The sequence below is a fragment of the Papio anubis genome, chromosome 19 (assembly GCF_008728515.1).
Source record: "Papio anubis isolate 15944 chromosome 19, Panubis1.0, whole genome shotgun sequence".
Classification (NCBI taxonomy): Eukaryota; Metazoa; Chordata; class Mammalia; order Primates; family Cercopithecidae; genus Papio; species Papio anubis.
In genome coordinates, this window is record NC_044994.1 from 62,228,113 (window position 1) to 62,254,422 (window position 26,310).

The 26,310-nt window shown below is 38.6% G+C and overlaps 1 protein-coding gene across 5 annotated transcripts in view; it reads left to right on the top strand.

Annotated features, from left to right (window-relative positions):
* SOCS6 (suppressor of cytokine signaling 6) overlaps positions 1-24,226 on the top strand; it is a 40,259-nt gene extending 16,033 nt beyond the window's left edge. For 4 of the 5 annotated variants that reach the window (XM_031658906.1, XM_031658907.1, XM_021930215.2 and 1 more), the window contains one exon: positions 18,584-24,226. In XM_031658906.1, coding sequence (XP_031514766.1) covers positions 18,710-20,317 — 1,608 coding nt within the window. In that variant the 5' untranslated portion in view covers positions 18,584-18,709 and the 3' untranslated portion in view covers positions 20,318-24,226. Of the gene's footprint in view, positions 1-15,654; positions 18,045-18,583 lie in introns of those variants that run through there. The other variant, XM_021930216.2, reaches the window with a different exon arrangement.
* Positions 24,227-26,310: the final 2,084 nt, after the last annotated feature.

Sequence of the window (26,310 nt, forward strand, 5' to 3'; positions counted from 1 at the left end):
CGGGAGAAAAGAAAGACTTGATTTAAAAGCCAACCCGTCTTACATTTCCACCAGCCATGTGTGAGGTTTCTGGTTGCTCTGCACCCCTGCCTTTGTCATGATATTGTCTTGATAGTGTTTGTGCAGTGGTATCTTTCTGTGGCTTTAATTTACATTTTGAATGATTAATATTATGAAGCACCTTTTCGTGTGCTTATTAGCCATTTGCGTGTTGTCTTTGGTCAAAGGTCTGTTCACATCTTTTGCTCATTTAAAAAATTAGGTTTTATTTGTATCTTGGTATAATCTCTTGTCAGTTATGATATACAGATATTCTAACCCGTGGCTTAGAAGATATGATACAGGTATTTTCTTCTAGCCTGTGGCTTATCTTTCTTTTAGTCGTTTGTTTTGAAACAAACATTTTAAATTTTAGTTATTAGATTTTAATGATGTCTGACTTGGCAGAGTTTTTCTCTTATATATTGCGCTTTTGGTATTGTGTCCAAGAACTCTGTGTCCAAACTAGGGGCACAAAGCGTTTTTAAAGAAGTTTTATAGTTTCAGGGCTGAGTGCAGTGGCTCACGCCTGTAATCCCAGCACTTTGTGAGGCCGAGGCGGGCGGATCAGAAGGTCGGGAGTTCGAGACCAGTCTGGCCAACATGGTGAAACCCAGTCTCTACTTAAAAAACACAAAAATTCGCTGGGCATGGTGGCATGTGCCTGTAATCCTAGCTACTGGGGAGGCTGAGGCAGGAGAATTGCTTGAACCCGGGAGGCGGAGGTTGCAGTGAGCTGAGATCGCGCCACTGCACTCCAGCCTGGGTAACAGAGCTAGACTCCGTCTCAAAAAAAAAAAAAAAAAAAAAAGAAGTTTTATAGTTTTGATTCATACATTTAGGTATATGATCCATTTTAACTTAATTCTTACCTGTGGTGTGAGGGTTTACATTTCTGTTTTTAGTTATTCAGTTGTCCCAGCACCATTTGTCAAGAAGACTTTCCTCATTGACTTGGCTTGGGACTTTTCTTGAAAATTAATCGACTATAAGTGTAAAGACTTATTTCCAGACTCCTTTATTCTCTGATGTGTATGCCAGTCTCTATGTCAGCAGCACACTGTCTTGATTCCTATAGTTTTATAAGCACTTTCGAAATCGGATAGTATAACTTTGTTCTTTTTCAAAATTGCATTTCAATACAAAGTTTAGGAATGTTGTATCAATTAATATAAAAAAGAGCTTACTAAGCTTTTGATAGGGATTGTTTGAATCTGTAGATCAATTTTAGAAGAATTGCCGTATTAATAATAATGAATCTTCCAGTTCAAAAACATGAAATCTCTAATTACTTAGAATCTCTACATTCTCTTAGCAGTGTTTTGTAGTTTTGACTATATGAATCTTGTACTACATGTTAAATTTATTCCTCAGCAATTTTATATTTTGTGAACAGAATTGTTTTCTTAATTGACTTTTGGTGTGCCAGTAGTTTTATTGTTGTAGGCTTGTGGGGGGGATGTGTGTGTGTGTGTGTGTGTGTGTGCGCATGCGTGTGCGTGTGCGTGAGATTTCCTTGGGTTTTTCTACGTATAAGATTTTGTCAGCTAGCCAGGCGTGGGGGCTTATGTCTATAATCTCAGCACTTGGGGAGGCCAAGGCTGGAGGATTGCTTGAGCCTAGGAGTTCAAGACCAGCCTGGGAAACATAGGGAGACCCTGTCTCTATTAAAAGTTAGCTAACTGCGGTGGTATGCATCTGTAGTCCAAGCTCCTTGGAAGGCTGAGGCAAGAGGATTGGTTGAGCTCAGGAGGTCGAGGCTGCAGTTAGCTGCGATCATGCCACTGCACTCCAGCCTGATGACAGACTGAGATCCTGTCACAAAAAAGCAGCTGAGGTGGACGGATCACGAGGTCAGGAGATTGAGACCATCCTGGCCAACATGGTGAAACCCTGTCTCTACTAAAAATGCAAAAGATTAGCTGGGTGTGGTGGCGCGCGCGCTTGTAATCCCAGCTACTGGGGAGGCTGAGGCAGGAGAATCACTTGAACCCGGGAGGCAGAGATTGCAGTGAGCCGAGATCACACCATTGCACTCCAGCCTGTTGACAGAGCGAGACGCCATCTCAAAAAAAAAAGGCAAAACTAAGATTGTATCAACTATGAATAAAGGTGGTTTTATTTCTTCCTTTCCAATTTGTATGCATTTTTTTTCTTGTTCCACTGGCTCAGACCTTCAGTACAGTATTGAGTAGAGGGAGTGAGCGTAAATGTCCTTGTCTTTCTCCCAGTCTTAGTGGCAAAGCATTCAGCCCTTCACCATTAAGTGTGATGTTAGCTGTAGGTTTTTCATAGTTGCCCTTAATTAGTTTGCGCAAATTTCCTTCTATTCTTAGCTTGTAAAGTTTTTATCTTCAATAGGTGTTGTCAGTGCCTTCCTGCAGCTTTTTTTTTTTTTTTTTTTTTGAGATGGAGTCTCGCACTGTCACCCAGGCTGCAGTGCAGTGGCACTATCTCGGCTCACTGCAGGCTCTGCCTTCCGGGTTCATGCCATTCTCCTGCTTCAGCCTCCCGAGTAGCTGGGACTACAGGTGCCCGCCACCACGCCCAGCTGATTTTTTTTGTATTTTTAGTAGAGACGGGGTTTCACCATGTTAGCCAGGATGGTCTTGATCTCCTGACCTCGTGAGCCACCGGGCCCGGCCACCTTTCTGCAACTGTTAAGATGATCATGTGTGTTTTTTTCTTTCTTTGTTAGCATGCTGTAGTGCATTAATTGGTTATTGATGTTAAGCCCACCTAGATAAATCTCATTTGGTCGAAGTATATAATGCTTTTTATATGTTGCTGAATTCAGTTTGCTGGTAAGTTTTGGCGAAGCATGGTGGCTCACGCCTGTAATCCCAACACTTTGGGAGATCTAGGCAGGAGGATTGTTTGAGGCCAGGAATTCTAGACCAGCTTGGGCAACATAGGGAGACCCTGTCTTTACAAAAAATAAAAAAATTAGCCAGTCGTGCTGGTGCATGCCTATGGTCCCAGCTATTTGGGAGGCCAAGAATGGGAGGGTCACTTGAGCCTGGAAATGGAGGCTGCAGCGAGCCATGATTGCACCACTGCACTCCAGCCTGGGCAACACAGTGAGACCCTGTCTCTAAAAATAACAAAGAATTTTTGTATCAGTGTTCATGATATTGATTTTTAGTTTTCTTGTGATGTCTTTGGCTTTGGTATCAGGGTAATACTGGCCTCACAGAATGGCTTGTGAAGTGTTCTTTTCTTCTCTATTAGCAGAAAGAGTTTGTGAAGATTTGTATTAATTGTTTTAATCTTCAGTGGAATTTACCAGTGAAGCCACCCGAGCCTGACCTTTCTTTATAGGAAGGTTTTTAATTATCAATTCATTCTTTACTCATTATGAGTCTATTTAGATGCTCTGTTTCTTTTTGAGTCAGATTTGGTAATTTGTGTCTTTCTAGGATTTTGTCCATTTTCTCTTAAGTTTTCTAATTTGTTGGTAAAAGATGGTTTATAGTATTCCCATATAATCCTCTAACTTTCCGTAGGTTTGATAGTGATAGCCTCTCTTTCATTTCTGATTTAGCTAATTTATGTCTTCTCTCTTAATTTCTTTGTCAGTCTAGCCTAAAGCTTTGTGTGTTTTGTATCTTTTCAAATGACCCACTTTTGGTTTTGTTTATTCCTTCTTGTTTTTCTGTTTTCTATTTTATTTCTACTCTAACGTTTACTATTTTATTCTGCTTTTGTTGGGTCTAGTTCTTTTCTAATTTCTTAAGGGTGAAAGCTTAGGTTATTGATTCGAGACCTTTTCTGATATAGGCATTGAATGCTGTACATTTTTTTCTAAGCACTGCTTTAGCCACATCCCATAAATTTGTGTATGTTTTGTTTTCATCCTGTTCAAAGTATTTTTTAACTTTCTCTTCTGATTTTTAGTCTTTGGCCCACTGGTTGTTTAGAAGTGTTTTGTTTCATTTAGAAATACTTGGTGTTTCTCCAGATTTATTTCTGTTGTAGATATATAATTAATTTGCTTCCATTGTGGTCAGAGAACATACCTGGTGTAATTATAGTGTCAGTCTTTTCACATTTATTGAGGCTTTTTGAGACAGTCTTGCTCTGTCCCCCGGACTGGAGTGCAGTGGCCTAATCCTGGACAAGGTGCAGCCCCAACACTCCTGGGCTCCAGTGATCCTCCTGCACCAGCTTCCCATGTAGCTGGGGCTACAGGCGTGTGCCACCATACCTGGCTAATGTGTTTTTAAATTTTTTGCAGCAACTAGGTCTCACTGTGCTGCCCAGGCTGGTCTTGAATTCCTGGGCTCATGTGATCCTCCCACCTTTGCCTCCCAAACTTCTGGGATTACAGGTGTGAGCCACCACACCTGGCTATTGGGGCTTATTTTGGTCTATCCTGAAAAATGAAGCCTTGAAAAAATATTAGTTAGGTCAAGTTAGCTGATAATGTTGAAGTATTATATACCTTGCTATTTCATGTTTATTTGTTCCACCATTTATGAAATCGGCTTTTTGAAATCTTCAGGTATTGTTGAATTGTCCGTGTCTGCTTTCAATTCTCTCAGGCTTTGCTTGATGTATTTTGGGGTTTTGTTAAGTGCATATGTGTTTACAGTTGCTGTGTCTTCATTATGTATTGACCCTTTTATCATTTTGAAATGTCCCTTTTTGCCCCTAGTAATACTTAAAGTCTATTTTGTCTGATATTAATGTAGCTATTCTAGCTCTCATGATTATTATTTACATGGAAACTTTTTCGTGTCCTTTTTAAGTGGTTTGTGTCTTTCTGTGTTAGGGGAGCCTGTTGTAGCCAGCACATAGTTGTTTCTTTTTTAAAAAAGATTTAGTCTGACAATTTCTACTTTTCGAGTAGAGTGACATCAGCAAACTTTTTCTTTAAGGGTCAGATTGTAAATATTAGGCTTTGCATGCTTTATGACCCCTTAGCAATGCAGCTTTATGACTGCAGTGAGAAAGCAGCCAGAAAAGATATGTAACAAAGTAGGAGTGGCTTTATTCCAAGCTTTTATTTATGAACATTGAAATTCAAATTTCATGTAATTTTTGTGTGTCACTTTTGTTTTTTTATCATTAATAATAAAAAAAAAACCCACATTTTTTAGCTTTGAAATACACAAAAAGGATGATGCGCTGAATTTTGCCTGTGAACTAAAGTTTGCTGACTCCTGGAGTAAGGGTTTATTAGTCCATTCACACTTAATGTGATTATTGATTCCATTAGATTTATGTTCGTCATTTTGCTATTTTTAAATTTTGTTTTTGTTTATTTTTTCCTCTGTTACTGCATTATTCTGTGTTAATGCATATTTTTTGGTGTGCCAATTTAATTCCTTTGTTGACATTTTATTTTTTAAATCATATTGTCTAAGTAATTTTATTCATGGTTTCTCCACAAATCACTCCATGTATCTTTACTTATCACAATGTACTTCAAAATAATGCTACCTTAATACTGATAAAATACAGACACTTGGCTTCATGTCTCCTTTTCCTCCCCTGACTTTATGCCATTATTTTTATTTTTGAGACAGAGTCTCGCTCTGTTGCCGAGGCTGGAGTGCAGTGGCGTGATCTCAGCTCAACGCAACTCCCACCTCCCAGGTTCAAGCAATTCTCCTACCTCAGCCTCCCAAGTAGCTGGGATTACAGGCATGCACTACCACGTCAGGCTAATTGTTTTGTATTTTTAGTAGAGACAGGATTTCACCATGTTGGCCAGGCTGGTCTCGAACTCCTGACCTCAAGTGATCTGCCTGCCTCACCCTCCCAGAATGTTGGGATTACAGGCGTGAGCCACCACGCCCAGCCTGTGCTATTATTTACATAAATTGCTATATGTTGTATGTTATAACCTCAACAGTACTGTTAATAGTTATTAACCTATACAATCTCATGCCCTTTGAAGAAGAGAAGAAATGAAAAGAATATATTTATAGTATTTTAAATTAACCTACACACTTATCATTTCCAGTCATCACCAAATGTGATGAATTCAAAGTACTGAAATGGTTGCTATTGACAGTTTAGTCCAGCTTCATACTTACTTTTAGGGAAGGAGATTTTTTTTTTTTTTTTTTTTTGAGGCAGAGTCTCACTCTTGCCCAGGCTGGAGTGCAGTGGCCAGATCTCAGCTCACTGCAAGCTCCGCCTCCCGGGTTTACACCATTCTCTTGCCTCAGCCTCCCGAGTAGCTGGGACTACAGGCGCCCGCCACCTCGCCCGGCTGGTTTTTTGTATTTTTTAGTAGAGACGGGGTTTCACCGTGTTAGCCAGGATGGTCTCGATCTCCTGACCTCGTGATCTGCCCGTCTCGGCCTCCCAAAGTGCTGGGATTACAGGCTTGAGCCACCGCGCCTGGCTAGGAAGGAGATTTATTGGCCTCCTCATTCCTTTTTTTAAAGTATAGTTTTTATAAATGATTTTTTTTTTTTTTTTTTTGAGACAGGGTCTCACTCTGTTGCCCAGGCTGGAGGGCAGTGGCATGATCTTGGCTCACTGCAACCTCTGCCTCCTGGGTTCAAGCAATTCTCCTACCTCAGCCTCCTGAGTAGCTGGGATTACAGGCAAGTGCCACGCACCACCATGCCTGGCTAATTTTTGTATTCTTAGTAGAGACAGGCTTTCACCATGTTGGCCAGACTGGTCTCAAACTCTTGACCTCGTGATCCGCCTGCCTTGGCCTCCCAAAGTGCTGGGATTACAGGCGTGAACCACTGTGCCCGGCCCATGGATTTTTTAATGATGAATGAATTGAGAATATTTTAGGGTATTGATTGGCCACTTGAATTTGTGTTCTCCCTCTTGCTTTCATGATTTCTTTCTTATTCTTGTCTTTCTTCTTCCTTTCCATCATTCTTTTTGTGTGGTTTGTTTCTGTGCTTTGCCTGCTTGCTTTTAGAATTGTTAGACTTTCTCTTACTGATTTCTAACAGCACAGTTTATGTTATAAAATTAATCCTTTGTCATATATGTTTGCAGTTTTTCTCTGTTTTTTGCTTTCTTTATGTCATTTTTTGGTTATCAAGAAATTTATACATTTTGCACTGTCAGCTTTATTCATCTTTTATGGATTCAAGGTTTTATGTTATGTATTAGAAGGCCTTCTGCAGTGCAAGGCTTTTAAAAATATTTTTCTCCAACTTTTATATTTTAAAAATATAAATATTTACATATTCGATCTTTCTGGAATTCATTTTGAGATAGGAAATTAAGTAAGAGCCCTGCTAGACCCACTAGTCCCAAAAGTTTCTCCCACCTGCTCATCATCATTCATTGATAGTTCACCTTTCCCTGGTGGTCTTAAGATGTCTTCTTAATGACTGACATACTCTTCCCATATGTCTCTTGGTCTATTTCTTGACTTTCTATTCTGTCTTTCCCCTTCTCCAGTGTTAAGCTGTTGTGACATGTTTTAATATGTCATGTAGCTCATCCTCCTTCAATTAGTCTTTTAGAATTTTTCTCTTTTTGTTGTTTGCATAACAAAGTTAACTTCACTGTCATTTTGTTGACTTTCTTGAAAAAGCATTATTGGTGTTTTCTTGGGATCTTGAGTCAATATTTTGACAGGATTGAATTGTTTTACCTGAGAACAAGATGTGTCTGTGTGTATTTGACCTATTATGATTCTCTAAGGAGTTTTAAAGTGTTTCATGTTGCATTGGGAGTTATACCTGATGTAAATGACGAGTTGATGGGTGCAGCACACCAACAAGGCACAAGTATACATATGTAACAAACCTGCACGTTATGCACATGTACCCTACAACTTACAGTATAATAATAATAAATAAATTTAAAAAAAATCAAAAAGAAAAAAAAAAGTGTTTCATGTAGTTTTACATTTCCTATTCACTTTTTTTGAAGCTGTTATAAATAGGATCTAGTGTTTTATTATGTTTTCTTATCTGCTTCTTAAAATTATAGAATCTACAAAAATTAGCCAGTTGTGGTGGCACGCACCTGTAATCCCAGCTACTCGGGAGGCTGAGGCAGGAGAACCGCTTGGACCCGGGAGGCAGAGGTTGCAGTGGGCCGAGATGGCGCCACTGCACTCCAGCCTGGGCGACAGAGCGATACCCCATCTCAAAACTAAAAATAAAAAAGTCATAGAATTACTAGTGATTTTTATATATGAATTTTGTAATTGGTCACTTGACTGAGTTCCTTTTTTTCCCCAATACAGTCATGCCCTGCAAAATGACAGTTTAGTCTATGATGAATTGAGTGTGTAATGTGGTCCTATAGGATTATAATACCGTATTTTTACTCTACCTTTTCTTTCCTTAGATATGTTTAGATACACAAATACTTACCATTGTGTTACATTGCCTACAATATTTAGAACAGTAACGTGCTTTACAGGTTTGTGGCCTAGAAGCAATAGGCTATACCATAAAGCCTAGGTAAGCTATACAATCACGATTTGTGTAAATGCATGCTATGTGTGCACAATGACAAAATCACCTAACGACGTATTTCTCAGAACACACCCCGTTGTTCAGCTGCATCTATTGAATTTTCAGGTATTTAATCATTTCATAAGGATAATTTTGTCTTCTCCTTTCCAATATTTATTTTTATTTCTTGTCTAATTCACTGGCTAATATGTTGGAAATAATGCTAATTAATAATATTGATAATTGATGTCCTCGTTGCTGGCTTTCAGCATTTCTTCATTACAGCTCTGATGTTTTGTGTGTGTGTGTGTGTGTGTGTGTATGTGTGTATATATATAACATTAAATGTCCATCTGTTTCTGTTTTGCAATGGGTTTGGGGTGTCAAGAATTGATGTTTAACATTTTTTCAGATCCTTTTTGTGACTCGTAGCTATGATCATATTATTTTACTCCTTTTATCTAAAGTAATATATATTAATAAACCTCCATATTAGAGCCACGGTAGCAATCCCTGGATATACCTTATCTAGTTGAATTGCTTTCCCCCCACCACTTCCAATGTTTGCTGGTATTTAAGGTTTGTACTTCAATGTTCCTAAGTGAGATCAGTTTGATTTTTTTTTTTTTCTGTCATCTTTGTCAAATTTTGGTATCAGTATGCTTTTGACCTCAAAAATAAATTTGGGAACTTTGTGTTTTCTCTGTGCTCTGAAGTGGTGTTTTGAATTTTGGACCTGTCTTGATTGTCCTTCCCTTTCTTCTCCTGAAGGAAAAAGAGCCGTGGTGGCTCCTTGATCACTGTCTCAGTTTCTTTGACAATTGTTAGCTTCTTTTGGATTCCTGTGTCTTCTACTGCAAAGTCTGATGATATATATTTTGCTATAAAATTACCCTTTTCATCTGAGTTTCAAATTCATTTTCATAGAATTTTCAAAGTAGTTTTACACATTTTGGTTCCTCACGAATGTGTGGTTATTGCTCTGTTTCTAATGTATAAGCACATTTCCCTTTCTTGGTTATGCCAGCTAGTTGTTTACCAATTGAGTTTTCTCTTGTATAATCAAAGAATCAAGTCTTGTAATGTTTAATGCTGTTACTTTTTATTTTCTAATTCATTAATTTGTGCTTTTATCATTATTTTTTCTGATTTTTCTTTTGCTGGCTGGGGGTTTATAATTACTGACTTCTTGAATTGAATGCGTAATTTGTTTCTTTTAATTCCTTACCATGTAGTTTTGTAAATGTTTAAATCTTTGAATTTTCTGTGGACCCGGTTTTAGGGTCTTGCAGAATCACATAGATTTTGATATGTAGCTTTTTTTTTTTTGAGATGGAGTTTCGCTCTTGTTGCCCAGGCACTGCAACCTCCGTCTCCTGGGTTTAAGCTATTCTCTTGCCTCAGCCTCTTGAGTAGCTTGGATTACAGGCACCTGCCGCCACGCCCAGCTAATTTTTGTATTTTTAGTAGAGACAGGGTTTCAGCATGTTGGCCAGGCTGGTCTTGAACTCCTAACCTCAAGTGATCCGCCTGCCCCAACCTCCCAAAGTGCTGGAATTACAGGCATGAGCCACCGCGTTGCCCGGCTGATATGTGGCGTTTTCATTATGTTCGTATACCATTTTTGTTCACTTTGAGATTTTGTCTCCGACTTGAGTTATTTAAAGATGTTCAATTTTAATTTAATTTACTTAATTTTTTTTTTTTTTTTGCTTGTCCTATTTACTTTTATTATTGCCTTGTGGTTAATTAAGGAGATCTCTTGGACTTTTAAAATTTATGAAGGTTTTAATTGGGGCCTTTAGTAACTGTTGCATAAGTTCTTTTTTTTTTTTTTTTGAGACGGAGTCTGGCTCTGTCGCCCAGGCTGGAGCGCAGTGGCCGGATCTCAGCTCACTGCAAGCTCCGCCTCCCGGGTTCACGCCATTCTCCTGCCTCAGCCTCCCGAGTAGCTGGGACTACAGGCGCCCGCCTCATCGCCCGGCTAGTTTTTTGTATTTTTTAGTAGAGACGGGGTTTCACCGTGTCAGCCAGGATGGTCTCGATCTCCCAACCTCGTGATCCGCCCGTCTCGGCCTCCCAAAGTGCTGGGATTACAGGCTTGAGCCACCGCGCCCGGCAAGTTCTTGAAAAGGAGATGTGTTCTCATTTTTTAGGGTATAGAATCCCATATGTCTAAAAAAAAATTAATTTTGTAATTTAAATTTGCTATATTCTTCATTTTTGTTTACTTCATTTTCCTCAGCTGAAAGAGACATTTTAATGCTGTTCCATTTTATGTTCAAAAATTTTTGGCAGATTTTTTCATCATTGTATTATGGCTTATACTTTTCATAATGTGCCCCTTTTCATTTTGTTTGACCAGTTTTTCTTGAATGCAATGCCATCTTGTTACTCTAGCTTCCCCGTTGCTTGCCTCTGCCTTTTTCCATTCTTTTCTGTAAGAGGACTATTTTTTTTCTTCAAAATTTTTCAGAATTGGTGTTTGTCAGTTAATTGAAAAACTTCACTGAACTAGGACTCCTGTACTTTAAACATTTTATTTTAAATTAAAACAAGTAAATACACTCTTTCGTTAATTTCTAAATGTAGGACCAATGTGTTTTCTTTAAACATCTATTGACCGAACTCTGTATCAGCCTAAATGATACAATCTATATCCTCACGTAATGTGTCTAGGATTTCTAGTTTAGTACTTCTTTTAAGTATTAGAATTAGAAGTTTAATTGCCTTTGCAAAACAATTTTTGTACAAAGGCCCAGTTATTTTTTTCAAGGTAGCATAATGGAATTTATTTTTTATAATGTATTTTTTGTTGCAATAAGTTTTGGGGGAACAGGTGGTTTTTAGTTACATGGATAAGTTCTTTAGTGGTGATTTCTGAGATTTGGGTATACCCATCACCTGAGCAGTGTACATTGTACCTAATGCGTAGTCTTTTATCCCTCACCCCCTCCCACCCTTTCCCCTGAGTCTGCAAAGTCCATTGTATCATTCTTATGCCTTTGCATCCTCATAACTTAGCTCGCACTTGTAAGTGAGAACCTACGATGTTTGATTTTCCATTCCGGAGTTAGTTACTTCACTTAGAATAATGGTCTCCAGTTCCATCCGGGTTGCTGTGAATGCCATTCTTTCATTCCTTTTTATAGCTGAGTAGTAGTGTACACACACACACACACACACCCCCCACATTTTCTTTATCCACTCATTGGTTGATGGACGTTGGGTTGGTACCATATTTTTGCAGTTGTGAGTTGTGCTGCTATGTGTGTGCAAGTATCTTTTTCATATAATTTTTTTTTCCCCTCTGGGTAGATACTTAGCAGTGGGATTGCTGGATCAAATGGGAGATCTCCTTTTAGTTCTTTATGGAATTTCCACACTGTTTTCCATAGTGGTTCTAGTTTACATTCCCACTAACAGTGGAGAAGTGTTCCCTTTTTACCACATTCCTTTGTTTGTTTGTTTGTTTGTTTGTTTTTTGAGACAGGACCCTACTCTGTTGCCCAGGTTGGTGTGTGGGTGTGCATGGTGTGATCTTGGCTCACTGCAACCTCTGCCTCTGGGTTCAAGCAATCCTCCCACCTCAGCCTCCTGAGTAGCTGCGACTGCAAGCACACACCATCACGACCCGCTAAGTTTTGTAATTTTTGGTAGAAACGGAGTTTCACCATGTTGGCCGGACTGGCCCTCGAATGCCTGACCTCAAAGTGATCCACCTGCCTCAGCATCCCAAAGTGCTGGGATAACAGGTGTGAGCTACTGTACCTGGCCTGTTACTTATTATAGACACAGTTTTTTTTTTTTTTTTTTTTTTAAAGGAATGTTTCCCTAGTCTTTTTGCCTGTACCTGATTCTGCAGAAAACATTTTTAGCCACTTGCATTTATTATTTTTAAATCAGTTAGCACTATTTTTATATAAATAATTTTCAGAAATATACTTATTTGTTCATATGTTTAAATTGCATAATGAATTTAAATACAAAAAAAGTTTGCGTCTGAGTATCAGCCATGCCCAGGAGCTATCTTTGGTATTGGAGATATAGCAGTGACCACTACTGAAAACATTCCTGATCTCAAGTAGAACACACTTAGTACAACTAGCTGGTAGCATAAGAAAATCACAGGCACAGTGAAGAAGAGAATAGTTGGAAAGAGTGGGAATACTAGAGAGATTTTATGATATTTTGAAACTTTCTGAGATAATTTGTTTTAGTGTGTCCTTTCCATATATAACATATGATTGTTGTTTTTTTTTTTTTTTTTTTTAGTAAGATCTTAAAATGTTTTTCTTCTAGACCGGGCACGGTGGCTCACGCCTGTAATCCCAGCACTTCAGGAGGCCGAGGCGGGTGGATCATGAGGTCAGGAGTTTGAGACCAGCCTGGCCAACGTGGTGAAACCCTGTCTCTACTAAAAATACAATAATTAGCCGGGTGTGGTGGTGGGCGCTTATCATCCCAACTACTCATGAGGCTGAGGCAGGAGAATTGCTTGAAACCAAGAGACGGAGGTTGCAATGAGCCGAGATCGTGCTATTTCGTGCCATTGCACTCCAGCCTGGGCGACAAGAGCAAGATTCCATCTCACAAAAAAAAAAAAAAAAGTCTAATACTTGAATTTACTCCATTTATATATATTGGTATAACAAACATTTTGGAGCCTACATCTTATATTTCATGTTATATTTGTATTGTAATTCTTTTTTATTATATCGTCTGTTCCGTTCTTCCTTTTTCCGTTCTCCCTTTCTGGGAAGACTTTGGTATCTCTTATTTTTCCTTTTTTTCCTAAGTGAATGGCAAGTAGTGTTCCCACAGGTTCAGGAGCAGTGGAGTAGAATCTAAGAAACTGAGATGAAAGTACATGAACCATGCAGGTTCAGAAATTGACAATGCAACTTAGGGTTTAGAGAGATATTTACAACGCTATTAACTTTTTATGTGGATTCTTTGCTTTATGTTAAAGTCTTTATTCTTTTAAATTGCCTTCACAGATAATTTAAGCCTGTGGCTCTGGTCTGTGGATCCTCTTTCATCATAATGCTGAAACATCATTTGCGTTTTTCACTGATGGTACAGAAAGCAATGATGGATAAAACTGATGATGCCTCACCATGAGTCAAGGCAGTGGCACCAAACTGTAATAGTAAATGTAATAATAGTCATATGTTTTTTACTTTAGTAAGAACCAAGCACTTTAGTTAAAAAAAAAAAAAAAGGTTATACTGATGGATGCCATTGATGAAGCTATAAAAACTATTAATTTTATGAAATCTTTACCCTGAGCATACATCTTTCTAAAATCCTTTTTATGAAATGTGAATATTTCAAAGATACTCTACAGTACATACTGAAGAAGGAAGAGTGTCTCCAGGGGAAGCGCTTGTTGTTTGAATTGCTGGCTACACTAGCTAACTAGCTCCTTTTTTTTTGTGAAATAACCACTTTTACTAAAAACAACAATCGACAGACACACATGATTATTCCATGTGAGTTTTAATATTTTCCCATAAATGATCAACATGAGTCTGTCACTTCAATAAAAACAAATGACAGTATTGTTGCCAGTGATAAAATTCAAAGTTTCTTTTTTTTTTTTTTTTTTTTTTGAGATGGAGTCACGCTCTGTTGCCCAGGCTGGAGTGCAGTGTTGTGATCTCGGCTCACTGCAGCCTCTGCTTCCTGGGCTCAAGTGATTCTCCTTCAGCCTCCCGAGTAGCTGGGATTACAGGCGTGAGCCATAATGCCTGGCTAATTTTTGTATTTTTAGTAGAGACGCGGTTTCACCATGTTGGTCAGGCTGGTCTCGACCTCCTGACCTCAAGTGATCTACCCACCTTGGCCTCCCAGAGTGCTGGCATTATAGGCACGACCAATGGGTTTGAATGTTATAGAGTAAAAAAATTTCATGTTATGGTTTCAGATTTTACAGGGCAATTTAACATTAAGAAACTCATTCATTGAGCTTTGATATAGTATCAAAGAAAGATATCCATAGTTATATGAAAAGGTTATTAAATAAAATATGTTTTTCCTTTTTCCAACTATGTATCTGGAGGAGGCTGAATTTTCTTCTTACAGGTAGTCCCCCATGCACAGTTTAATTACCCACGGTCAATAGTCATCTGAAGACAGTTAAGTGCACTACAGTAAGATATTTTGTGAGAGAGAGTCCACATTCTCATAGCTTTCATTACAGTATGTTGCTATAATTGTTCAATTTTATTATTACTTATAGTTGTTAATCTCTTACTGTACCTAACTTAAAAATTAAACTTTATCATAGGTATGTGTGTATAGGAAAAAAGCAAAGTATACTTTATATAGGGTTCTGTACTATCTGTGGTTTCAGGAATCCACAGGGGATCTTGGGATGTATCCTCTGCAGATAAGAGAGAGCTACTGTTCTGTAACAGATCCAGTGCAGAAGCAGACATGAGAGTCCAGCTGTCTTCCTTTAAGTCAGGCAGAAGAGATTCACAGTAATGTCATGTGGTGCCACTTTCACTGATTTTTATTATTCATGAAAATGTTATTTATGTTAACAAGTAAAGAGTATATTGTCATTTAAAAATACATATAAAATTAGGCCGGGCACAGTGGCTGACACTGTAATCCCAGCACTTTGGGAAGCAGAGGTAGGAGGATTGCTTGAGGTCAGGAGTTCAAGACCAGCCCGGGCAACACAGACCTCATCTCTACAAAAAGTAGACAAAATTAGACCTCATCTCTTCAAAAAATAGACAAGATTAGCCAGGCATGGTGGTGCGTGCCTATAGTACCAACTACTCGGAAGGCTGAGGTGGGAGGATCTCTTGAACCCAGGAGGTTGAGGCTGCAGTGAGCCGAGATCATACCACTGCACTCTAGCCTGGTCAACACAGCAAGACTCTGATTCTGTGTCTTCAGTAAATAAATAACAAATTTTCTCAGGGTTTTCTTTTCTTTTCTTTTCTTTTCTTTTCTTTTCTTTCTTTTTTTTTTTTTTTTTGAGACAGTTTTCAGTCTTGTTGCCCAGGCTGGAGTGCAGTGGCGTGATATCGGCTCACTGCAACCTCCGCCTCCCAGTCTCAAGCAATTCTCCTGCCTCAGCCTTCTGAGTAGGTGGGATTACAGGCACACGCCACCATGCCTGGCTAATTTTTTTTTGTATTTTTAGTAGAGACGGAGTTCACCATGTTGGCCAGGCTGGTCTCAAACTCCTGACCTCAGGTGATCCGCCTTGGTCTCCCAGAGTGGGATTACAGACATGAGCCACCATGCCTGGTCTCTCAGTTTTATTTTCTAGTAGAGTACATTTCAATAGACACAACCCACATAAACAATGCTGCTTCTTGTCTTCCAATAATTTTTAAGAGAATAAAGGGGTTCTGAGACCAGAATGTTTGAGAACCACTGATGTAAGCAGTAGAATGACAGGTAGGACAGTTTGATGTAGAGAAAGAATGTGAGCTTTGCAAATAAATAGCCAGGTTTAGATTCTGGATCTGCTGTTTCTAGTAGCAAATTTTAACTTTTTTGGGCGAATTCCAATCTCTTTAATAACCAGTTTCCTCATTTTATAAAATGGGGTTAATAAAGCTGTTTTGTTTATTGAAGGTTAAGTAGTTGTTTGATCTTTTTAATTTTTTCATTATGTGTTATGATGACTGACAGACATGACTACCTCAAGTCATTTCTTTAAGAAGAGGTTGAAATTATTTGAAGAAGTTATCCTTTACCCATATGGATAAAGTATTTAAATGTGTAAAGCTTTTTCCCTTGAAACTTTATATACATTTTCACGTATATGTGTAAACTTAAAATTTTACAATTAGAAAAGCAGTAAAACTAATTCAGAACATTTACTTAGGCATGAGACAGATGGTAATCCTATAAAAAGATGGCATGTATTTTTGGATGTGCAAACAGAAAAACAGATACTCTTAAAAATTTTAGAGTAATCTTTGCCTAGAATATGAAGGGAAGAGAAAAGACCATATGGCCTAATAGAACTTTTACAGTTTGTCATGTCTAGGATTGCATTTTGTTTCTTTAATATTACTATTGATTAATAGCTTACAAATATGGATTGGTAGTTGAAAAAGGAGTAATTTTCAAGTAGGTAATTGCCAGGTACTTTTACCGTGGTTGCTAGTCTCTCGTGTTTGGGGTATGGGCGTGATCGTGGGAAGCAGGACTATTTGAATCTCACATTTAGTAGGGTTAATCAGTTACTGATTCTAGCAGTTATAATATTTCATTATGCTTGGGTAGAAGACATGCTACTAAGACACTGAGTTCACCTAATATACAACTTCATTTACTATTCAAAAGTAACTGGTGCTTCAAATATTTTGGTTTTTATTTTTTACAACTTACTCCGAAACGTAGTACATGACAGTAGACTTTTAAAAATTGGTTCTTCCTTTTGGGGACATGGTATTACTGATCCCCTGATAGGTTCTCTGATCTGAATGGTTTTTAGTGAGAATGATTCCATCTGCAGACCACCCAAATCTTACCTGTAACTAAAAGGAGACAGTCGTCAGGTTCTCTCTCTCCTGTCAATTCCCACCTTGTATACCATTATATTACAGAAGGATTGATACTACAATTTATCTGTTCATACATCTGTCTCTCCTACTGGATTGGGCGACCATCAGTTATTTATTAATCTGTGTATTGCCACACAGGGCTAAGCCAAGCTGACCCAGCGGAGGCCAAGTAGGGGCTTAGTAAATGCAGAGTGAATTCATGAATGGGATCAAAGCTAGAGCCCTAGTCTTGTGCCAAGAAACTGAGTGGTGCTAAACTGCTTGTTTGGGAGGCTAGAATCTTGTTCTGGGCTTTATTAGCATTTCGCTTAAGTCAAGCGAGTCACCTTGTCAAGGCATACTCTGATGGTTGCAGAGAAGGCAGAACATGGCCTTGGAGGAAAGAAAACATTCCACACGATTTAAACACAAGGCCTTTGCAAAGTAGTGTTAGGATCACTTAACGTGGTTTATGGAACCAAGAGTTTTTCCTGTGAAATGACTTTCAGAAAGTCTCTACAGAATTGAAATCCTGTCATTTCAGTGTAGAACAATGTACAAAAAAAGTTTAGAAAATATATTTCTGGATATAGAAGTAAAAATTTGCCATGGGAAATTGCAAAAAAAGAAGAGTAAGAAAGAATAATTCTGGAAATTACGTTTCATAATATTCCAAATAAATCAAAACTAGACACATGGGTGTACTTAAGAGATGAAGCTTTTCAGCCCACATGCATTGGGCTTCTTCCTCTTCTGTGCATTGGGAACTTGAAGGTGAATGATTCTTGTTCTGAAGGAACTCTCGAGTATAGAAGAACATCTCTAGATAATGAAATTCTTTTTGTTTATTTTGACACATGCTTAAATATTTAAAATATGCATAAGTTGTTGAGTTGACTAGGCTTGTTACTGCAGTTCTATGGAACGCCTTTACTGTCGTCCTGGGACATGGGCGGGCAGCAGAGGAGCAACCGGGGTCAGTGCTGAAGGAGTGGACTCCGCTGGAGCCCAGCTGGGAAGGACGTGCACACTGGCCCACACGTTAGAGATTACACCAAAAAGCAAGGTGCCAAAAGAAATAAAGGTGGATACAGGCTTGTTCTTTATAAACATCATGAAATATTTGCCAAATGCTTATGTGTAGTAGGCAGTGATCTGCTCTGCTGGGTGCAATAGAAATCCCGGTCCTAACAGAGTTGACATTAAGAAAAGATTGGGCCAGGCGCAGTGGCTCACACCTGTAATCCCAGCACTTTGGGAGGCCGAGGCGGGCGGATCACAAGGTCAGGAGATTGAGACCATCCTGGCTAACACGGTGAAACCTCGTCTCTACTAAAAATACAAAAAACTAGCCGGGCGAGGTGGTGGGCGCCTGTAGTCCCAGCTACTCGGGAGACTGAGGCAGGAGAATGGCGGGAACCCGGGAGGCGGAGCTCGCAGTGAGCCGAGATCCGGCCACTGCACTCCAGCCTGGGCGACAGAGCGAGACTCCGTCTCAAAAAAAAAAAAAAAAAAGAAAGAAAGACTGGGGTATTGTTGTTCAGAAGCTAAAGGATTAAAACTGACTAAAATAAAACTACTGTGGAAATATTTTTTAATATGACTCTTCTTTTTATTTTTTAGAAAATGGCTCCAAAGGTTAAATGAAGCAGGAAAAATACATAGATGCAGCCTTGCAGCCTCTCCAGATGTTTGGGGATAATATTCCAGATAGAAATTTTGATCCCTTGGATTAGGTAACTAGTCATAATGAAGAAAATTAGTCTTAAAACCTTACGGAAATCTTTTAACTTGAATAAAAGTAAAGAAGAAACTGATTTCATGGTAGTACAACAACCATCGCTAGCCAGTGACTTTGGAAAAGATGATTCCTTGTTTGGTAGCTGCTATGGTAAAGATATGGCCAGCTGCGATATCAACGGTGAAGAGGAAAAAGGCGGAAAAAACAGATCGAAAAGCGAGAGCCTGATGGGTACGCTCAAAAGGCGGCTTTCTGCAAAACAGAAGCCAAAAGGCAAGGCGGGCACGCCCTCTGGGAGCTCTGCCGACGAGGACACCTTCTCCTCCTCCTCAGCACCCATCGTCTTTAAAGACGTGAGAGCTCAGAGGCCGATCAGGTCCACCTCGCTCCGCAGCCATCACTACAGCCCCACGCCGTGGCCTCTGCGGCCCACCAACTCCGAGGAGACCTGCATCAAGATGGAGGTGAGAGTCAAGGCCTTGGTTCACTCTTCCAGCCCGAGTCCAGCCCTGAACGGCGTCCGGAAGGATTTCCACGACCTCCAGAACGAGACCGCGTGCCAAGAGCAAGCCAATTCCCTGAAGAGCTCGGCTTCTCATAACGGAGACCTGCATCTCCACCTGGATGAACATGTGCCTGTCGTTATTGGACTTATGCCTCAGGACTACATTCAGTATACTGTGCCTTTAGATGAGGGGATGTATCCTTTGGAAGGATCGCGGAGCTATTGTCTGGACAGCTCTTCTCCCATGGAAGTGTCTGCGGTTCCTCCTCCAGTGGGAGGGCGCGCTTTCCCCGAAGATGAGAGTCAGGTAGACCAGGACCTGGTTGTCGCCCCAGAGATCTTCGTGGATCAGTCCGTGAATGGCTTGTTGATTGGCACCACGGGAGTCATGTTGCAGAGCCCGAGAGCGGGTCACGATGATGTCCCTCCACTCTCACCATTGCTACCTCCAATGCAGAATAATCAAATCCAAAGGAACTTCAGTGGACTCACTGGCACAGAAGCCCACGTGGCTGAAAGTATGCGCTGTCATTTGAATTTTGATCCGAACTCTGCTCCTGGGGTTGCAAGAGTGTACGACTCAGTGCAAAGTAGTGGTCCCATGGTCGTGACAAGCCTTACAGAGGAGCTGAAAAAACTTGCAAAACAAGGATGGTACTGGGGACCCATCACACGTTGGGAGGCAGAAGGGAAGCTAGCAAACGTGCCAGATGGTTCTTTTCTTGTTCGGGACAGTTCTGACGACCGTTATCTTTTAAGCTTGAGCTTTCGCTCTCATGGTAAAACACTTCACACTAGAATTGAGCACTCAAACGGTAGGTTTAGCTTTTATGAACAGCCCGATGTGGAAGGACATACGTCCATAGTTGATCTAATTGAGCATTCAATCAGGGACTCTGAAAATGGAGCTTTTTGTTATTCAAGGTCTCGGCTGCCTGGATCTGCAACTTACCCCGTCAGACTGACCAACCCAGTGTCCCGGTTCATGCAGGTGCGCTCGTTGCAGTACCTGTGTCGTTTTGTTATACGTCAGTACACCAGAATAGACTTAATTCAGAAACTGCCTTTGCCAAACAAAATGAAGGATTATTTACAGGAGAAGCACTACTGAAAGATGAGAACCCTGCATCTTGCACTTTGGGAATAAGAACAAAAGATTGAAATACAGTTTACAGACTTTCATTGCCATCAAAATATTTTGCTGCCATTACTATTTCAGTTTTATGTGTAAAAGAGTCATCTGTTTGTTTAGGGGTCGGGAAATGTCAGCAAGGTGTCTTGGGTTTATTTTGGTTCTTTAAAAAGGGAAGTCTTGAGGTTTTAGAGGTGTGAATTATCTTTCATCAATGTGCAGAATAATCACAATGTGAATTATCAAATTCTCCTAATGCCCCTCCCCCCAGTCCTTTGCTGCTATCCACTGTGATTTTTATGCATTAAAAGCACATTTCATGTGTATTCAACCCTAAGTAAAGCTGAATGAAACTTACAGAATGGAAATTGCTATGTCTTTTTAAATGGCCCATTTTCAAAAGATAGTGTTGAATAAACATACCTGGTGTGATAAAACACAGAATTTACTATACACTGAAGATGAGTTTTTAATCTCTTTAAAAAGATTTATTTAGAATCGTGAATTGACATAATCTTGGGTAATGGAACGGAGATCTGCAACTTATCTTTTAACAACACTTTTTTCTAAATTATTTCTAAGGTTGTGCTAATTCTTTTGGTTGTGAAAAGTTGAATTTTTCTGTTGCCTTCATTTTCATCTTATAGTTTGTCTATTTTAATAAATGGCCTTACATTAAAAAATTGTAAAGAAATGTATACCACCAATTTAGAAATTGTTGCCTTTTCTGTAATTGAACTCGGGTACAAATTGGCGCATAACATGAAAACCTATGGAACTAGAATTATTATTAAAGAAATATTAGATGATCATAGCTTCCTGTGATAGCATTTTTTTGTGTGTTACCTATACTTTTGGTAAAATGTTCTATCTGTGATTTCTTTAGCTTAGTCAGCATTTTCTTGGGTGAACTTGTCAACTAATTTTCATAAATGAACTGGATTCTCTTGCAACATTAATGTTTATAAAAAGTTTTAAATTGATTTTAATAGAAAGAAAACATTGTTTTAAAGTTGGACTTATATTTTTCTTCTATGTAGTTACTATAAAAGTGTGCTGGATTTGACCAATCCTTACCCCCACTATAAAGAGAACCCTTGATGACTTTAGTTTAAAAATCGTGGAAATTGTGGAGCAATTTTTCTCACAATGTGAGAAAAATTTTAAACCATATTAGATAATGATGTGGAAGTCATATTGTCTTTCATGTATACTGCCATTTAAAGATAGGTTTTTAAAATTTAGCTAAGTCTTAAGTAATTTGCCATTGCTAATTTATCTCCTTGAGTCGGTTGTTGGGGAGGGATGTTATATTCAATAATTTTTAGTTATTTTGAAATGCAGAGTGTTTATTCATTTCACAGTTCTGCAATGGATGTAGTATTTTGGGATTACCCTGTCCAGAAAATTTTCAGCTACACACCTTTAAAGGAAAAGGTTTCTATTTCAGATGAAACTTGTAATTTGGGATGGTTCTTCCTTTGTCACTTAAAGGAAGAGATAGGAAAAGTCTCTTACCCACTTTAAACATGAGGGTAAAGGTTTAGGTCAAACTTACTGGCTTTGTCATTCAAACATATCTGAATCCTCACTTTTTTCTCTTTGTTTTTTAGGGTCAGAACTGAGATATTACCAAGAAAAGGCACAATACCATAATATTATGGTCTTATGGTATTTTGACTTAAAGGGGAAAAGGTACTTAATTTTGGTGGGATGTTGATTGTACCTTGTTACAAAGACTCATTTTCTCATATGTTTTCTCCTAATAAGATGGAATATGGAGTATACTGTAATAATATAATTTAAGTGTTCATTATAAGCTATTTGGATTAAGAACTATTACAGAGTTGTAAGCTTGTTATCAAATTAATGCAAGACATTTAAACTATTTTTTTGCAAAACTATTTATTTTTAAAACAACTTAAAGTATATCTAGGGTGAGTTAAAAGTCCCTGTGCATCTATATTAGATGGCAGGTTTTGTCACAGAGTCACTGTGTATGAATAATAAATGTTGAAACGGCTTCTCCGTGTCTCCAGAAGCATTTACATGTCCTCCTCGTGAGATCATGGTGCACAGAGGTCTTTGGCTGCCCTGAACCCGTCTTATGTGGACATAACCTATTCCCTGCGTTTTCTTATCATGTCATGTGTTTAAGATCTACCCACTGAGTGTCAAGATTATTCAGATTTTCATCTAAATGTTTTTAAAATTGTATTTTGTGTTTTAGTGGAGGACAGTCTTGATACTGTTCTAATTCAGAAAGCCAAATTTTGATGCGCTTTTATATGTTCATAATACATACTTCAGTATGCCCTATTCTAATCTAGTTTGAAATTGTCAGATTCTGATAGTATAATGATAAAGTCAAACTATTTGCCAAAAAGTTAAATTTACAAGCAGAAAGATGTTTTGCGATATTTTCTACTTTTGTGTAGAAAAATAACCATTTGGGGTAGGCAGCACAACAATGTGAAAGATTGGCTTTATATGATAGTAACACAGTCCGCTTAAAAGTGGAAACAGGGAAAAGAGAGAGAGAAAACTCATCATTTAGTTTGGTCTAGACACAATTCGGTTAAATTTTAGGATTCTGTTCGCAGTTAACATATATGACATGGACACAGCCTATGAGTGCTTTTTAAATATGTGCTTCTAAAAATCTGAGCTCAAGGCAAGAAAAAACAGGAAAGCTGTATCCATTTGCCATAATAGATGAATCAGAGTTGTTTTCTATTAAATATTTCATCACAAAATATGATGGAGGCCAGAAGCTATTTTTAGGCTTACTATAACACTATTATGCATTTTTATAAATAATAAGAAGGCTATAGAAAGTACTTGAAAAATATCTAATTCTTTCTCTTTCTGTCTGAGGAAAACTCTTTCTACTTGGTGCAATAATCTGAAAATTTAGAAGGTCAAAATATGTCACAGGAAATGATCATAGAACTAAAAATAGTTTTTAAGGAAACCAGCTACACGGGGCAACCATCTTGCTGTTGAAGAAAATAAAATTCCAAAAGGCTAAATCATTGGCATAAAGGAAACAAAACCCAAAGTATACGTTGTAATTTTTGAGCCAGTATTATTGAAACAGGATAAAAGTTACTAAAATCTAACATAGGTTAATGCAATGTCTCTGCTAGTGCTACAGGTCTAAAATAATCCTTGTAACAATGCTTTCAGAAATGCCCATTTTAACTACTGTACATTTCACATTGTATATGGGAGATACTGCTTTACGAATGAATCAGAATAATACATTTTCATTTAAATCTTAATTGCTTTTCATCCAATATGAAGTCTTAATTTCAAAATGAACTCACTACCAGCAATAGGCAGTTCTCTTGAATAATAAGGAACAATAGCCAGTTCCGTGAATAACTTTAAAATTCTAAAAGTGTTAGTACACTAGCAATCACAAATTTGGTTTCTTTGAATACTTTTTTAATCCTGTAAAGAAGGTTTTTTATAAACATTCTTTTTATTAATCAGTCATAACATGGCAAAGTGTGTAGTTGCTGTTTCTGAAAAGTGATCCAAACTCTACATCCAGAGATTATGAAAAATTCTTATAGAATTTTGTAATAAGTATATACATGTTGGGTTAAAGAAATTTCATAGTTGTTGGAGTGCCATGAAATTAATACTTGCAATTCAGATTGCGGTAGTTTACACTTTTTCTGTATGTTTCAAATCAGGTGTGTACCATTTGTACTGAGAACACCACAGAATGAATTATCCAAAGTCCATTGATTTTAATACGTGTTTTGGTTTGTAAACAAATTATAGTAATTTCTTGCACATTTTTGGAAATTAATTGTATAAGAATTTATGTATCTGCTTCTAGATACAGTGTGTAAATAAAAAATTTCGTTCACAAGACCTGCCTTGTAGTCTACTTAATACCCTGAGAGGTGCCTGATTTTAATTAGTATGGGGTTAACTGGATAACTTCTGGGTGTCCCAGGAACTGCACAGGGGCTGGAGGGTGAGAACCAGCAAATTTTAGTAAAAATGGGAAAGCAGAATCATGTCCCTAATGGAAGATGTCAGCTAGTGGTGCTAATCTCCGAAAGCCTTCCACGTGAAGGCTGGAGCTAGTGAAGAACTTGTACTAAACAAGAAGACTAAATTAAAACTGACACAGTAATGAAATCTCACTGAAAGAAGGCTAGGCTAAATGATACAATGTTTGGGTTGTGACATATTAAAAAGCATGTCACTATTAATATTTCATTGAAATAGAACCAGGTCATTAAAGTTCATATAGGGGTCATTTAGAAATTTTTTCATAGATGAGAAAGAGTTCTCCTTATATCCACTGTATTGTATTGTATCAGAGTTCTTAACCATGGGATTAAACACCCACTCTATTTTGTTTGAATACTTTGTAGACAGATTCTTTTTTTAAAAAACCATGGCTAATTCAAAGATGAATTTTCGACTGATCTTGTTTAGAATGTATCACAAATTTTCACTTGAGTGAAACCCAATTTGGATTCAGTGGAATACAAATAGCGCAGTCTCTAACCCCATTTTCCAGAGCTGGTGTCAATTGACAGCATTGATGTTAACGTTATACTTTGCTGATGATGATGCTAACGAAAGATTATCGTGGGATCAAGAATTGTGCAAAAGAACAGACTTCACATATGTACACCGTTACCAGGTAAACAAACTTTGAACTGTTTTAGAAAATGAGTGTTTCATATTCATCTGCCTCTTCTCTAGGGTTATTCATTTAATAAGATAGAGGAACAGGGAAGTTTGTTGAGGCCAAGCTGCATTCCTTGTAGGTGTTTGTCCTGAAAGGCCACCTGTGAGGAGGGCGAGGGTGAGAGCAGGCGGACGCTCTCAGAAGATGAAAGACCTGCTGCTAGGCTGCCAGATAACAGAAAATACTGTGTCTGCATCAGAACTTCCATAATAACATTTTGTTTGTTATAGCCAATTTTTTTTACTCCCACCTCTAAATTTTTACTTTTTTTTTTTTTTTTTTTTTAAGCCTCACAGATTTTACTTCTGCTTTTCCTAGGCTTTCAACTTTCTGGATCAAAAATAGTTTAATCTTATTTCTGTTGAATTTAGCTTTCATGTCTGCTGTTTTGGCCTAGTGGCTTTTCTTCTCTCAGATCTTCAGCTTCATTTACAATTCATTGGTTTTTTTTTTTTTTTAATGGTTGTTTAATTATTTTAACTTTTGTTGTATTTCAGTTTCTAGTTTTGGGGTTACCTAACCTTTTGAATCCTCTTTTTAGCAAAACGTGACTCTTGTCTTCCTTCCCTTCGTGTATGGCTTGTTTTGTTGATGGATTTACAGCTGCTTTGACCCTTGCGGCTCTAGCCAGGCTCCCCCTCATGTTGGAATTTTCCAGAACAGTTTTCCTAGACCTTCCCCTGTCAGACTTGACAGTTCCATAGGGTCTTTGTGTTCCTTTATGGAAACGGCAGATTGGATGGAGTAGAAGTATCGGTTTATGACATAATTCAGTCCTAATAGGAAGATCAGTCATAAACCCCAGGAAACAACCAATGGATCTGAGAGTGAAAAGTACCTTTTGCTTGTTAAGATTTGATTACAGGCCGGGCGCGGTGGCTCAAGCCTGTAATCCCAGCACTTTGGGAGGCTGAGACGGGCGGATCACGAGGTCAGGAGATCGAGACCATCCTGGCTAACACGGTGAAACCCCGTCTCTACTAAAAATACAAAAAACTAGCCGGGCGAGGTGGCGGCGCCTGTAGTCCCAGCTACTTGGGAGGCTGAGGCAGGGGAATGGCGGGAACCCGGGAGGCGGAGCTTGCAGTGAGCTGAGATCCGGCCACTGCACTCCAGCCTGGGCGACAGAGCGAGACTCCGTCTCAAAAAACAAAAAAAAAGGTTTGATTACAGAAGTCAAATCCAGAGACCCCAGGAGTGTCCCAGGCCTGACGCTGGCAAAGAACCAATAATAGTGAATATCTGGGCG